Raw genomic sequence first — 15,835 nt, 5'->3', positions numbered from 1 at the left:
GACTCTGCTGGTTTGGGGAATTTTCCATCCCTCCAGGTTAATCCAGGGGACACCCTACAGGCACTGCTTGCACACAGCCAGAATCCCCTGCACTGCCAGGCTCTGTCCAGCCCTTCCTGGGAGGAAAAGCTGCCAGGGGTGAGGAGGGATGGGGTTGGGCTCAGAGCACAGCCCAGGATTAAATGTTCAAAGGTGCAAACTCTCCTTTCATACCCTGCATCACTGCCTGCTCCCCAAATCCTCATTTAGGAGCCTTTGACAGCCCCTTCTCTTCCTTATTTAGGGCAACACGTTGCTCCAGAGCACAGAATTCCTGGATGTTTATCCTGTTGGGTAAATGAACAGGCCAGATCCCTACTTCCATGGGTCTATCCCTGAATAAAGAACCACGGTTGTTGTTTCCTTGCCAGAGCTGCACCTTCCCCTGTGAAAAGCACAGCATGGAGCTTCCAGAACTCTGTCCTTTCCCAAGCTTTTCCATAACTTATTGATGTCATTCCCATTTCCCAGTGCACCCTGGCTGAAATGAACCATGGGTTTCTTGCTCTGTTTGGGTGTTCCCTCAAACAGCGAAACCTTTTCAATCCTGTTTAGTTTATTGAGGGGGAAATGGTGAAAATGATGCAAAACCTGTTCCTGACAGCACAAATTGCTCTAAATTCCAGCAGGAATTACAGAACAGAATCACAGAATATCCTCAGCTGGGGGGGACCCATCAGGATCAGTGATTCCAACTCCTGGCCCTGCACAGAAACCAATCCCCCCATTGGATGTCTAATATTTCCAAGACCAGGAGAGAGCAGAAATGGCATCCAACTGCAGGAACATCCCATAATTCTCACCTGTGTTAGAGTTCCTGAGCTCCCACAGACACAGAAAACCAGTGACAAACCAGTGGCAGGGGTCTGGGGACAGCAGGAGGGGGTCACAGGGTGCACACTTCACTTTGGACATCCCCAGCTCGCCTCCTCAGCCCTTCTCCCAGTGTGGAATGGTTCCTCCGGAGCCTCATCCCAGCCCCTGGGCTGATTCCCAGGCACCCTCCTGGAGAAACCACCTCCATTATCTCTGGGCTTCCTTGGGAATCTGGCCCATCCCAGCATCCCACCACCTTTCCCACAAAAGCCTGCAGCTGTAATTAGCCCAGAGCCTCATTACCTGCTGCAGCCCTTCCTTCAAGGCACTGCTTTTGCTCCCAGCGATTGCAACTTCCCTGCTCCAATGATTTATTTTTAAAAAATCTCCTTTTCTTTCCCATACACAAAAATAGGATCAGAGCACAACAGAAGCACAGAGAAATACAAATGGGGGCCTCCACATGCACACTGAATCATCATCTAGAACTGTCCCTGGAAAAAGGTTCTGCAGTGCAGTGTGGTCCTTTCACCGAGTTCTCCATGGATTTCCCTGCCCCAGGACCCAGGGGAGCCAGCAAGGACCACGCTGGGGAAGTTTGAATCTCCTGCAGCCTCCTGGGGTTCTGTTTTCCTGCTTTTCCAGGGTCCTGCAGTGGCATTTTATCCCAGGAGAAAATCGGGAATTCAGCCTGTACAGTCAGATCTGGAGTTTTGTATCCTGGAGCAGAAGGAAATGTGGGTTCGGTGAAATCATTTCTTGCCCAGCTCTGAGGTCCAGGGTCTTGGGAAGGGTCCTCCAGCGCTGCCAGGCAGGAGTTTCTCCGTCCCTCCCAGGTCAAATGTGTGCCCATTCCTTAGGGAATGAATGCCCCAGTCCAGAGGCAGCTTGGACCCTTGGACAGGGTCCTACCCCGCTTGGAAAAGGAAACAGAGGCTATCATTTAAATGTCTTCTTCCTTGAAAACCCTGGAAAAATAATAATGACAACAAAGAGATTCTGTCTGAAATATTTTAAGTTCCATTGCAGAAATTTCACTTCTCCTTTTTGTGTAAATTTTCTTGGATGAGCCTTTTTTCAAATAGGGAATTAATAAAAAAATAAATTTATCTACACAGACCCTCAGAGGGTATTGGCTGACAAGTTCAGTTGGCTCTTTGCTTCATTCCAAGGTGGATATTTGTAAACCGGACATTTTTAAAACACAATTTACTACATTTTAGGCCAAGAAAAACTTCCTTTGCACAGCTGATTCTTCCCTCTCACCAGGGACTCAAATCTCTGACATTTTTTAGGTTCTCAGACAGTTTTTGTGGGTTTTTTTTGGTTCAAATTTGCTTTATAGCCCCATTATAATACACAAAAAATTTGAATTATCAGCTTTTTGTTTTGGATGCTCGATTAAATCTGAAATTCCTCGTGTACATTCTGGTCAGCTCCATGGGCTGGCATGGAGATGGGATTGTGTTTGGGGGAAAACAAAGGGGGTTTGGTTAGAAATGCTGCAGAGGAGGGGGGCTGGGTGACCTCTGTGCCAGCCTGGTGTTCCCTGGGAACAAATCCTGGGAGTGAGGGCACATCCCTCTGGCTTTCTCATGGAGTCGAAGGTTTGGGTTGGAAGGGACATTAAAACCATCCAGTGCCATGGGCAGGGACACCTCCCACTGTCCCAGGCTGCTCCCAGCCCCAATGTCCAGCCTGGCCTTGGGCACTGCCAGGGATCCAGGGGCAGCCCCAGCTGCTCTGGGCACCCTGTGCCAGGGCCTCAGCACTTTCAGAGTAAAGAATTTCTTGATCTAAGTCTCCCCTCTTTTAGATTAAAACCACTGCCTCTTGTCCTAGCTGTTGGTGTAAGAATTTATTCTCCCTCTTTTTGATAAGCTGACTTTAAATACTGCAAGGGGCTCTGAGGTCTCCCTGGAGCCTTCTCTTCTCCAGGTGAACACCCCCAGCCCATCTCCAGGGCACCCCCGAGCATCCCCTGGCCTCTCTGGGACGCCCAGGCTGCAAACCCTTCACCCACCTCCCCAAACACAGCCAGGAGGGCTGGCAGGGAGCTCTGCTTTGCCCCTGGCCATGGAAAGCTGCTCGGGACACCTGCGTGGCGGGAGGTTAAAGCCTTTCCAGCGTTCTGGTGGGATGGGACAGGGAGAGAAGGAGGGAGGAAGGAGAAAAGGCCAGCCCTGCGCACCCATCCCCATCCCCCTGCACCTGTAGTACCAAACCTATATAAAAACTTACATTTCCGCCGGACAAAACCATCCCTCTCTCGTGCCCGAGTTCAGCTGGGGGTGAGCCCAGTCAGGCCTGGCCCCCGGCGTGGCCGTAGCGGGCGGTGGCCTCGGGCGGGGGTGGCCGCGCCACCCGCTGGTCCCCGCCGCTGTCCCCGGCCGCCTCCGCCGCTCCGGCCCCCTCCGCTCGCCGCTTCCTCCTCCTCCTGAAATTCCCGTTGTCGAACATCTTCTCGCAGTCGGGGTCCAGCGTCCAGTAGCTGCCTTTGCCTGCGGACAGAAGGAGCCCGGTGGCGCTCCCGCTGTGCGCGCATCCCTCCGCTCCCAGCCCGCGCCTTACCCGGATCGCCCTCATCCCGCGGCACCCTCCTGAAGCAGTCGTTCAGGGACAGGTTGTGGCGGATGGAGTTCTGCCAGCCGGCCCTGCCGCGCCGGTAGAACGGGAAGTTCTCGGCCACGAACTGGTAGATCTGGCTGAGCGTGCGGCGGCGGCCGGGCGCGCTGTGGATGGCCATGGCGATCAGCGCCGAGTACGAGTAGGGCGGCCGAGCCGGGGACAGCGGCGACAGCGCCGGCCAGCCCCGCTCCGCCCCCGCGCCCAGCACGGCCCCCGAGGGCAGGCACGGAGCCGAGAGGCCGCCCGGCCACAGGTACGGGTTGGCTGCGGGCGGCTGCGGGCCCGGGAAGGGAGCCGAGCATCCCGCGGCATCCCGCGGGTCCCGGCCGGGCGGCGGGGGCGGCCCGAAGGGGTGCATGGTGCGGGGCAGCTCCGAGCCCGCCCCGTTAAATACCAGGGGACCCCCGGACCCCCGCGGGGGGCCGGCAGCGACCCCTCCCTCCGCCCCGCCCGGCACCGCCCCGCAGGTGCGGGGGAAGCGGAGGGGTGAGGGGGGAGAGGCGCCGGGACAAGCGGGGGGAGCTTGGGAATGGCAGCCGGGGGGAGCTGAGCACAGCAAGGACGCGGAGCTGGTGGAGAGAATCCGGAGGAGGCTCCAGGATGAGCAGAGGGATGGAGCAGCTCTGCTGGGAGGAAAGGCTGCGAGAGCTGGGGGTGTTCAGCCTGGAGAGGAGAAGCTTTGGGGTGACCTCAGTGTGGCCTCGCAGGGCCTGAAGGAGCTGCAGGAAAACTGGAGAGAAACTATTTGCAAGGGATGGATGACAGGACAAGGGGAGATGGCTTTAAAATGGCAGAGAGGAGGCTCAGATGGGATATTAGGAAAAAATTCTTTACTCAAAGGGTGGGCAGGCCCTGGCACAGGGTGCCCAGAGCAGCTGGGGCTGCCCCTGGATCCCTGGCAGTGCCCAAGGCCAGGCTGGACACTGGGGCTGGGAGCAGCCTGGGACAGTGGAAGGTGTCCCTGCCCATGGCAAGGGCGGAACAAGATGTTTTTAAGTTCCCTCCCAACCCAAAGCACTCTGGGATTCTATAATTCTATGAATTTAGGAAAACCAGAGTTGGCTGGTCCCACCTTCTGTGTCCTTCCAACAAAGGGAGCAAAATCTCACAGCCACAGGAGCCTCGTCCTGCGGTGAGGAAACTCCCAGGAAGTCAGGAAAAGGAGTAAAGATGGGTAAACATCTTTCACACGTTGCAAAATTAGAAATAAACAAATTTTACCACGAGGTTTATCTGAATATCAGTTACTTCAGGCATAATTTTAGAAGACTTGTGTTAAATCTCAAAAGTGTGAGGGGAGATATTCCTTCCATTTCAGTGAAACGAGTTCAGGAAAGAATGTGACCCCAAATATTATCATTTAATTCTATATTACATATAATGTGTGATATTAATTACATATATTTACTAATATAATTTAATTTCCCTGCTCTCAGTGATTACCTGGAGACATCCAGCAGCAAATTGACCCTCAGCTATCACAGGCACAGCTGCTGTGGGTGCTGCGGGTTTGTTTTCTGGGCCATTTCCTGTCTGTGATATTATTTATTTTAGTCACTGCCTCGTGGCAAACCTGCCGTGGGTTCGGCTGAACTTTTGTGGAAGTTGGAGACGTCTCCCGTGCAAACAAGAGAATTTAATTCACATGTTTTGTAAACACCCCCCTTCACAAGCCTACGGAGAGCTCATTAAATTGTCTCCATCTCAGCTGAGCTGACACCCGAGGACACAAATAGTCACATATTTGTTGACGCTGGCTTGGTTTTGCTGTACAGAAGCCGTTTTCCCGGGAAGCAGCAATCCCTGGGAAACACCCAAACACAATTTAACTCCTTGGTGATCTCTAACCCCCAAGAAAAAAAACCAAACCTTCCCGCTACGGAATGCGGCGTTTCCACAACTTCCCCCCCTTGTTTCAGCATTCCACCTGGATTCGCCAGGTGAGGATGTGTCGGGTGTCACGACCCAGTGGCTTCCGCGGGTCTCACGGATGTTTCCAACCCCGCGGTTGCTCACCAGGACCTTTTCCAGCGGCTTTTCCATCCGCGCGTGCTTCACCCCGCACCTCCCGGGGGATGCTCCCGCTCCCCGCGGCACCCGACAAAGAGCGCGGCTCACCTGAAAAACTGGATCGGGAGCTCCAGGAGTTATCCCGGCATCATTCCCAGGGCAAGGCGGCGGGATGGGCGAATCGTGGGCTGGCGATGCCATCTAGTGGCACCGGGAGCGGCCCCCGCCGCTGCTGGCACCGATCCCTGCTGTCCGTGCCATAAATCCCCCGAAAATGGGCTGTGAGCGAGCCAGCGTGAAATTTCCAGGCGTCTTTCCAGCCAGGAATGGGCTGGGAGGGACCTTAGAGCTCATCCCAATTCCACTCTCCCAGGTTGCTCCAGCCCTGGCATTGGACGTTTTCAGGGATCCAGGGACAGCCGCAGCTTCTCTGGGCACCCTGTGCCAGGGCCTCACCCCCTCCCAGGGCAGGATTTATCCCTAATATCCCATCTGCCTCTTAATTTGAAGCCATTCCCGCTTGTCCAGAAAATCCTTGTGGAAAGTCTCTCTCCAACTTCCAATTATTTCTCTCCAGCCTCGGTTATTTCTCGTTGCCAGCCAATCCGAGCCCCCACGTATCCCGAAAATGTCCTGGCAAAGCTCAGGAATTTGGAGCAGTACAGTTCCTCCTCCTGGCATTATCTGTGATCCTACAGATTTTGTTGGTGGAAGGGAAATCAGCTCCTCTGCGTGGAGTGGGAATGAATTCCCTGTTTATTCCTCCACTCAGAATACAGCAAACCTGCAGGAGGGGAGAGAGCAGGGGCTGCTTGGGAGATACAAACACAGAAATTCACCCCAACAAAGCATTTCTGACAAATCTGATTGAAATGGGCTGGTTTGCCCCAAAAGCATCAGTCTGGTTTCTCCTGGAATAGCAGATGTGGGAAGAAACTGCCCTTACTTAAAATAAAAATTGGGAAAGAGTGAAATTCTGAATTCTGGGATTATCTATTCTGCATGTGCAGTTTATTTTTCAGAGCAGCCATTCTGGAGTGCTTAAGGTGTTCCTGGTACCACGTTCCACCTCTATCCACTTAAAACTTCAGCCAATTTTAATACTCTGACCTCCAAAAAGAAAACAAACCCAAATTATAATTATTGCCTTTCAGAAATATCGAAACCCACCTAAAATAACTTTTTCAGACATAACAGAATTCCATTTTTCACCTCCTCTATTTCCTGATCTGCCAGGCTTAGAGAACGTGTGGTATAAAAAGAAATGTTTTATAAAAGAGGACATAAAAGTATCCTAAAGTTCTGTATACTGTATTTCTATTTCCTATTTTATTTCCTATTTTATTTCCTATTTGACTTCAGGGAATTTGGGTATGAGGTATTTAAGTTTTCTAGTGTTCAAACCTGTTGATATGAAGTGTCTTCGGTTTGTGGGATTCTGAGGGTGCAGCATCTGCTTTTTACCGAGGAAAAATGCAAACAAATAATATTTCATTAATTTAATGAAAAAAATTAATTAATTTTATGCAAATGAGCTGCTTGTTTAGGAATATTTGGCCAAAAAAAATAGCAGGAATCTCCCACAAGTCAGTTCATGCAAGGCACGTCAGTGGTGGGGTTTGTGTGGCTGTAGAACAGGAAACAATTTTGTGTTTGGGAGGAAAGAACGGAGAAACAGAAGGATTCCTTCTCCATATTTACCAAAACCACCACATTTGTCACTCAGTTCCCAACTGCTTCTCGTGGTGTCCCTGGGGACATCTTGGGAGTCCTGCAGCAGTTTCCCTGCAGAGAGGGAAGTGCTCAAGGAGCAGCACCTGCTGCTGCCCCAGATCCCAAAGAAACCCCACTATTGATTAGGGAGGGCTGGCGTTTCCCACCCGTTATTAATGGGTTATTAATTAGTGCAAAATGCACTTTTAATGCAAAGGCAGCGCAGGGGATGTCTCCTCAAGGCCCTGCTTGGGGTCTGAAGTCCTTGTGAGTGTTTCCATCACACTCTGGGAATTATTCCCAGATTGGCTGAGGTTTCCTGTGCTGGCACAGGGACAAAACCCATTTGTCTCTCCCTGGATCACAGAGAAGGCTGCGGGCTGGGATCCTGGGAGCAGGGTCTCTGCTCAGCCAAGGATGCCAGCTTGGCCTCCTTGATTCCCACCCAAACTTCATCAAAATATTGGAAGAACTCTCGGTGGTGGTGTCAGAGGTACAATACCAACCTCCTTCCTGCAGCTGGTGCTCGAGAACAACGAGGATTCCCCAACCCCACTGAAAGTGTCCTTGGCTCTCCAGCCTTGTCCTGCAGGATCTGCTGGAGGACAACGGGGATGATCTGTACCTCCACTCCCTGGGCTGCTGCCATCACTTGGAATCCCTCTCTGCTCACCTGGAGGAAAAAGTGACAACAGGTGAGCTTTGGAGGCTCTTGGTTCCCTTTTTGGGAGCTATTAAATGGGAGAAAGTTTCATTTCCTGCTGGTTTATGGATCTTTGGAGTCCACTTCTGTTAGTGCTGTGGAATTATGCTTGAATTTACAACCTCTGGCAGCTGTTTCAAGCCCAAACCAACCAGTTTGACCCAGCCTGGGTCAGATGTCATGAGGATTTTACTGATCAGCTGAGATCTTCCCTAAAAACCTCCTTGCCAGTGTTTGTACCTTCAGCCACTCACCTTTAACACTTGGTTTAACTCTGCCATGGAGAGGCTGAACTCTTCATGAACTCTGTCCTTTACAGCCCAAACCATTCTGTGATTTTTCAAGTGGCCTAAAAATGAACCAACAGCTGAAAGAAAATGTGATTTCATTAAGACCAAATATTGCTGATATTGGTCAGTTCCTGACCTTTGACTCGTGGCTGCCTTGCATTTTATCCAGGAGAAGTGGGATTTGTTTCACTGCACAGGTAAATGACCCTCAACAAAACCCCAGTGAAATTTTGCCATAAGATGTTGCCCTTTTTTTGCACATTTTAAACAGCTGTTTCTGCCTGGTCAGAGAATCTGAAAGTAGAACAGCCCTAACAAGTAATGAGATAACAAATAATCCAGAATTACGTATGGCACAGACATGCAGCCACAGAAAAAGTTCTAGAAAACAGCAGTTTGCAGCCAAATTTTCCATTTCCTGTTCTGTTGATGTGTTTCTCACATATTATCATCATAAATCCCACTCAAGGTTCAGCCCCCCAACCATGACAACCAAACCAACAGTATTTTAATTGTACATCCTCACCCTGAATTTCCTAGTAACTCCAAAACCATATCTTCTCTTCCCAGTATTTTTTAACACACCTTTTCCTCTGCAATTAAAAAATAGGAATAAAAATCCTAAAGTAAATAACAACCAATCCCAGAGGAATGTTGATTTGATGAATGTTGTCATACAAATACAGTAAATCCTGTAAATAATCCACTGATAAAAAATGAAGTCACAACCATGGTTCAGCAAATTTCACTTTGAGGAGGGTCTGTGCTTTATGGAATATCAGATTTATTTATTTTAGGTCACGTTTTGCTGTTTTCAGTGCAGCTGGTGGGAAGCTACAAGATTTTTGGGGGAGATTTTTTACAGAAGAGGAGTGAAGGATTTTACCACCGAGAACAATATTTGCATACCAGGAGCAGGACGTTCCTGATGCCACACAAAGGCCAAGTTCTCCTTTCTGAGCTCTCCAAAGAGGAATTTTTCCCAACATTCCTAAGCAAGCAGCTCATTTGCACCCCAGTGACAAATCCCTGCTCTTCCCAGCCACCTTTGTACCAACAATTCCTGGTGCTGCCCCAGAGCCCGACCCAGAGGTGGGATGGGGTTGGACACCTCCAGAGGGATATCCCAAGGTTGGGTGACCGTGTCCTCCTGGCAGCTCTTGCTCCATGAGCTTGGAGCAGCCCCTAAAACCCAGCTGATCCCACATCCCATTTACTTTACTGGATCTGGTTCAGCCAATCAGGCCCTTTTTCCTTCAGAACTCGTCTGTGGCATTAATTCACCTTGTGGGATTAATTGCCTGCAAAGTCACTGTCAGACCTTGGACACAGTGATGTTAATTCCTGTAATAGATAGCAGAATGTTAAACATCATTTCCTACATTTGTTGGGAAAAAAACCTTCTCAGAATCAAAGGAATTAAAACCACCCCAGGCTATTTAATTATTTTATTGCCCTGCCATGGTTTGGTGAGGCCTCAGCTCTGCTTTTCTCCTCACACTGCAGCCTCCCTCAGCCATGTCAGGAGTGTGGTTCACTGACTCACAGAAATCAGAGAGATACAAAGAATTGTTCACTGGATAATTTCTATTTCCAAATTTTCTACAACCTAAATTTTTTTCCTTATTGGACAGCTTTAAATTTGCCCTCATGAGATACAATTAATTTGCAGCTGAGATTCAGAGAGCTGGAATTTAACAGGGCACACTGCACTGTGCAAAAGAGCTCGTTATAAATATGGGATATTTGGCAAACAGTTTCTTTCCTCTAATGACAAGATTTCCAACCAATGACAAAAAAAATCAGAGAGCAAAATTATCCACTGCCCGTTTCCACTGATTCGAGTGACATTGCACCAGGAAGGGACCGAAATGCCCCAAAACAGCAGGGAAATTAGAGAAATGAAGGTTGTTTCTGAGGGAGGGTCACAGGTAATATTTATATTTGTTATGGGCAAAGAACAACATACAGGAAACAGCAGAAATAGAAACATGGCCCTGAAAATCAAATTATTTTGAGGTACCAATGGCAGCCCCCGAAGGAACTGGGATCTAAAGTTTTCCACCAAATGACCAAATTAGAACCAGCTGAGGAGGAGGGAGCCTGACAAAACTCCTCTTTCAATCCTGACATTCCCAGCCCAGGCTGGGAAGCAGCTCTCAGTTCCACACTGGGAATATTGGCTGACTTTGCTGGCAGTCAAAGTCAGCCAGCAGCCTGTAATTACCTGGAATATCCTCCTGGAACCTTCCTCCCACAAACAGTGCCATCTTCTGAGCCACGGATCCCTGGCCCAATCCATCATCAGGGCTCCATGGATTCCTGGGATGTGGTGTGGGAGCTCCCGAGCTGATGGGTGGGATGGGGTGTCCTGGAGAGGAGCCTCGTGGGGGATCTGTGCCCCCAGAGACTGATGGACAGCCTTGGGATGATGCTGTGAAAGTTTGGGGCTGTTTGACACCCCCAGGGAGGGAGGGATGGGGGGTCCTTGGCCAGCGGTGTCCAAATGATCCGGAGTCCCCAAGAGTTTGGAGCTGGGGCCACAAAAAACTAAATTAAAAGGAGAAAATTCTTGGCTTGGTCTCTCCTGTGTCTAAAGGGGGTTACAGGAAACCTGGAGAGGGACTTTCCACCTGGCCATGGAGTGATAGGACAAGGGGGAACAGCTTTAAAATGATTTATTTTGGATATTGGGAAGGAATTGTTCCCTGGGAGGGTGGGCAGGCCCTGGCACAGAGTGCCCAGAGCAGCTGGGGCTGCCCCTGGATCTCTGGCAGTGCCCAAGGCCAGGCTGGACATTGGGGCTGGGAGCAGCCTGGGACAGTGGATGTTTGCAAAACAAAACTGAAATTCTACAGAAACCCCACCCTGGGTTCTCTGAAGCTTTCCTTCTCTCACCCACAACACTAAACCACATGCACATGTAACAAAACCATGATCTAGGCTTCTGGCAGAGCTTAAACCCACAGCAGCTCAACCCCAAAAAGGAAAATATTTACCCAGTATGACTCAGTGCAAAGAATTTACCTTCTCCCAGTTTTAATTGCTCTGCTTGTCACCAATCAAACCCTGAAATCCTGCAAGGACACACAGAGGATGTGGTTGTCTTCTCCCATGATACAGCTCCGTTACTCCAAAAATGTAAATTAACAGTGATTTAAAATCATCACCAAACCCTTCAAAAGTTATTCTTTTCTTTTCTTAAAACATTTTAAATCATCACCAAGCCCTTCAAAAGTTGTTCTGTTGTTTTGTTGTTTTTTTTTTTTTTTTTTTTTTTAACAAGGCAATAAAACCTGTAATAAAGCAGTCAGGGCTCTCTGTAATTTTGGTTTTCAGACACTCACCTGACCTTTACATGGCCTTTCTGCTGGCCTCTGGCAGGAGGATGCTGCATTCCAGCCATGGTAGGCGTGGAAATTAAATTAAGTAGTGGGCGGGAAAGTGAATTAACGTTAGTGAGCTGAACAATGGATGGAAATCGAGCTCCACACTTCCTGCAGAACCCCTCCTGTCTGATCTGCTCAGCTGCCCCTCACTGCGTGCCAGGGCAGCAGCACCAGGTGACACAAGAGCACCTGCCACCTCTTCTCCTTTCATAAACAGAATAATTTGATTATTTAATAATCGCTGCTGACCCTCCTTAGCTATCCCTCAATCCAGGCTGATTTTTCAGCCCACACAAGCCATCCCCTCTCCACTCAACCCAGTCCAGAGCGTTGTCCCAAACGCTGCCAGCAAGGGATGACTTTTCCTGCCGAGGCTTTGCCCTGTGAAGATAAAATCCTGCTGTTTCTCCTCCCCTTTGTCCCCAGGGAAGGTGTCCACTGGCTTTGGCCTCAGAGTGGCACTTCCAGCTCTGCCTCCCTGCACTGCAGCCCCTCCTGCCCCTCGGGACTGGAATCCTCCTGTATCCTTCTCCTGCTGCTGGGAGATGCTCCCAGGAAACCAAACCCATCCCACAGCTGGTGCTGAGCACACTGCCCCTCGTCACTGCTCATCCCTTTCACCTGCACTACCTGGGGCAGAAGGAGCTGTGCACGGGCAAAAAACCCCAAATTCTTTGGGATAAGAGGGGGAAGAGGGAAGCAGCTGCTGCCCAGAGGCAGAAGATCAGTCCCAGCCGGGTGTCTCTGACTCCAGGCCACGCCTGTCCCAGCCAGGCAGCACCTGCAGTGTGGGGAGCAGATGTTTGGTGCATCCAACACCTGAGCTTCAGCTTGGGGGAGAGGAGAGGATACTGAGCAGCAAATATGCTGTGGAACAGGAGAAAAAAGTGCCACATGTTCCTGGATTGAGGAATAACCCACTGTACCTTAAGGCAACAATCAGGACTGAATAAATTCCATGAAACAGGAAGGAACAAAGGGATAAAGAGCAGTTCCATGAGGGATGACCTGGCTCACAGCAGCCTGGTCCATGGGAGGTGTCCCTGCCCATGGCAGGGCTGGGTGATCTGTAAGGGCCCTTCCAACCCAAACCAGTCTGGGATTCTGGGATGTTCGAGCTTTGGTATTTGGAGCCTTCCATCTCTTTGCCATCTGTTCCAAGACCGAGCAACCTCTGTTCCACAGTAATTTCAAGCTGAAGGTGAAGCTATGTTGTCTCAAGGGTGCTTTTGGTCTGATTTTGTCCCTTTTAGTACTCATGAAAATGTTCCCAGAGTGATTAGGTGTTTGCTTATGCAGGATAATCACGTTGCATAAAGCTTCTGCCTGTTCTGGAGCTAATAAAACCAGCAGCAACATCTATCTTGGCCCAAAGAGGCTAGAAGTTTATTAAAGTTTTAAATTATGAATGCTGCTAATGCAGGGTAATAAGATCAAGCAGCACAGTGTGAGCACTGATCATTCTCCTATTTTTGTCTACTATTGTGTAGTTATTAGACACCTTGTCCCTTATTAATCTTCTTTGACCTTCTTCCACAAATTCTCTCTCTCATAAAATTGAGTAACTGCTGAGGATCACAATGTGCCCACGAGGGCCCAGGGGGAGGATAAGGCACAGTGTCAACAAAATGCAGCTGATAAAGAAAATGCTTCTGGTGAGGCCACCCCGACCCCTCCGAGCTGGGACGGGACCTGTTGGGCTCAGAGCTGAAGAGAAGGCCTGGAGTGATGGAGAATTTCATTCCATCATTGTAATGGAGACACTGGGAGCTGGGAAGGGGCTCAGCCTGGAGCAAAGGAGGCTCAGGGGGGACCTTGTGGCTCTGCACAAGTCCCTGACAGGAGGGGGCAGCCGGGGGGGTCGGGCTCTGCTCCCAGGGAACAGGGACAGAAGAGAGGGAACGGCCTCAGGCTGGGCCAGGGGAGGCTCAGGGTGGACAGCAGCAGGAATTTCCCCATGGAAAAGGTTGTTAAACATTGGAATGGGTTGCATTAGAATTCCCATCCCTGGAGGTGTCCAAGGAATTCCTGGACGTGGCACTCAGAGCTCTGGGCTGGTGACAAGGTGGGGATGGGGCACAGCTTGCACTCAATGAGGTCTTTCCCACTCTAAATGATTCTGTAACCTGAGATTTACCTCAGCAGAATATCTAAATGTCATTTCTTAGATTTGAATGGCGATGATTTGAGTAATAACAACTCCCTATTTCCTGCACATTGTGGGAGGGGAATAAAAGATCCACCAGGGAAGGGACACCCCAGAGGGGATGTGACAAAGCAAACCCAGAATCTTCATTCCAAAGGCATCTTCGTGAATTCAGTGCAGGATCTCCCACCCTGGAAGCCAGCTCTGTGTGTTCCCACAGCTTTTCCTTTTGTTTTATGGAAGACTGAAGGCTCAATGATGTGGCCACCTGCAGCAAGGCCATGAGATAGAAAAGAGCTCAGCACTTTGCACACTCCCTGTCAGCACAAACCACAGTCCCAGACCCTGTTTCACCAGGAATCCACGTGGCAGCAACAGACAGTAATAGAGCTAAATCATTCCTTTTGCCTGAAATACACCTATGCTGTATAAAACTTTAAATATTCGTGGCATTTATAACTTATTCATATCAATCACAACACCGCCACTGGAGTGAGACAGGTGTGAAGCCTCTGCTGAGAAGTTATTTCACAAAAAAAGTTTAATTCTTCCCTCTTGATTGTGGGTTTTTTCCTTTATGTGCAGGATAATGAAGAAAAAACCCCTAAGTTTGGAGTTGATCGGTCTATTCTGGTTGTCTGAACAAACATGAAATAAAACCTTAGCTTTAAATAAAGTACACAGGGCATTTGAATAAGTAAATATTGAGGTATTAGAATTGAAAATTCAGCAGCTGATTAGCGAAACCTCCCGAGCAGTGAGGGCTATATTCCTACAGAAAATGCTGGGTTTGAAACATGCTTCTTGCAGCAGGTGGCTAAAGAGTGTTTTCCCAGCATGGGGAATAACAGCTTTTAGGGACTATTACCATCATTTCATGTGTAAGCAACAAGAAAATTAGCAAAACCACAAAACACTCAACCCAACCCAGCAAAATTCACTGTTTCCATCATCTCATTCCCCTCTGTGTGAGGGGAAAGGCTCATGGAGTGGGGGCAGTTAGTGCAGCAGTGACCCATCCTCTCTCCATGGCGTTCCTGCAATTCCCCAGGGAGCACAGGGACCATCCCAGGCCAGAATCCAGAGGACTTTTAGAACCCCGGGAATTGTCACAGTTCATATTTAGTACACATTTAAGTACATCTCAGATGGTCACAGGGGGCTGGAAGCATCTGGCACGTGTCCACCTACGGCTACTTGGAACATCACCGTTCATTCCCAGAGGCTGCAGTCCAAGCAGGAGCTTCCCTGCTCCATCCTCGGCTACAGGCTGAGAGTTCTTGGGTTTGCTTTTAATTTAACACCCCCTGAGAGGTTTTATTTAGTTTTTCTCTTCACCATCTCAGGAGGAAGAGGCTGGAGCAGAGAAAACATTAAATATTTTAGTGACAGGACAGGGGGATGGTTTTAAATCAACAGAGGACAGAGTTGGGTTGGATATTGGGAAGGAATTGTTCCCTGGGAGGGTGGGCAGGCCCTGGCACAGGGTGCCCAGAGCAACTGGGGCTGCCCCTGGATCCCTGGCAGTGTCCAAGGCCAGGCTGGACATTGGGGCTGGGAGCAGCCTGGGACAGTGGGAGGTGTCAGAACAAGATGATCTTTAAGGTCCCTTCTGTCCCAAGCCATTCCATGATTCCATCACGAGCTCTTTTGGACACCTTCACTTTGCACTTTACCACCTGAGAGACCAGGGCTGGCTTTTCTCATGAGCAAACAGAGCCACCCCAGAGCTGCAGGAGCTGATTTTAATTAAGTAGAGAGAGGGGAAACTTTCCAAAAGCATTTTTGGCACTCGGGATCTGCTAGGGGCAGCTTGGAACTGCTGGGAAAAGAGAAGGAGAAGGTGACTGATGGAAGGAAGGAGCTGTCCTGGGCTTCAGCCTCAGTGTCCTGCTCCTCAAGTGACCTCTGAGAGAGGGTGTAGGGGACAAATTTACTGCCAGCACGGGATGCCATCTCCCTGGCCCAGATGTCAGTCATGGGATGTGCCGCACTGCAGAGTCAGAGTTCAGAAATGCCAAAACCAGGCAATTTGTTCTCATTTTTAATGCCCTGGGACAAATCTATTGCCCTGCTCTGCTGACTTAACCCATCCACAGCC

At 49.7% G+C, this 15,835-nt stretch overlaps 1 protein-coding gene and 2 long non-coding RNA genes across 3 annotated transcripts; all 3 read right to left on the bottom strand.

Annotated features, from left to right (window-relative positions):
* Positions 1 to 1,157: 1,157 nt before the first annotated feature.
* Positions 1,158 to 3,841, bottom strand: FOXI2 (forkhead box I2). The gene is made up of 3 exons (XM_069020494.1): positions 3,427 to 3,841; positions 3,097 to 3,356; positions 1,158 to 1,823 (listed from the first exon to the last, which is right to left on the bottom strand). Exons 1-2 carry the CDS (start codon positions 3,839 to 3,841, stop codon positions 3,157 to 3,159), a joined length of 615 nt encoding a protein of 204 aa, XP_068876595.1. The 3' UTR covers positions 1,158 to 1,823; positions 3,097 to 3,156.
* Positions 3,842 to 7,777: 3,936 nt separating this feature from the next.
* On the bottom strand, positions 7,778 to 8,794 carry LOC138112888 (uncharacterized). Its single transcript, XR_011151897.1, has 3 exons — positions 8,726 to 8,794; positions 8,164 to 8,276; positions 7,778 to 7,879 (listed from the first exon to the last, which is right to left on the bottom strand). It is a non-coding gene; the product is annotated as an uncharacterized lncRNA (long non-coding RNA).
* Positions 8,795 to 9,422: 628 nt separating this feature from the next.
* Positions 9,423 to 11,732, bottom strand: LOC138112903 (uncharacterized). The gene is made up of 4 exons (XR_011151905.1): positions 11,547 to 11,732; positions 11,227 to 11,276; positions 10,427 to 10,733; positions 9,423 to 9,543 (listed from the first exon to the last, which is right to left on the bottom strand). It is a non-coding gene; the product is annotated as an uncharacterized lncRNA (long non-coding RNA).
* Between the last annotated feature and the right edge of the window lie 4,103 nt (positions 11,733 to 15,835).

Source organism: Aphelocoma coerulescens, chromosome 6 (genome assembly GCF_041296385.1).
Source record: "Aphelocoma coerulescens isolate FSJ_1873_10779 chromosome 6, UR_Acoe_1.0, whole genome shotgun sequence".
Taxonomy (NCBI): domain Eukaryota; kingdom Metazoa; phylum Chordata; class Aves; order Passeriformes; family Corvidae; genus Aphelocoma; species Aphelocoma coerulescens.
The sequence above is the reverse complement of the archived record's forward strand: the minus strand, read 5'-3'. Positions and strand labels throughout refer to the sequence as shown.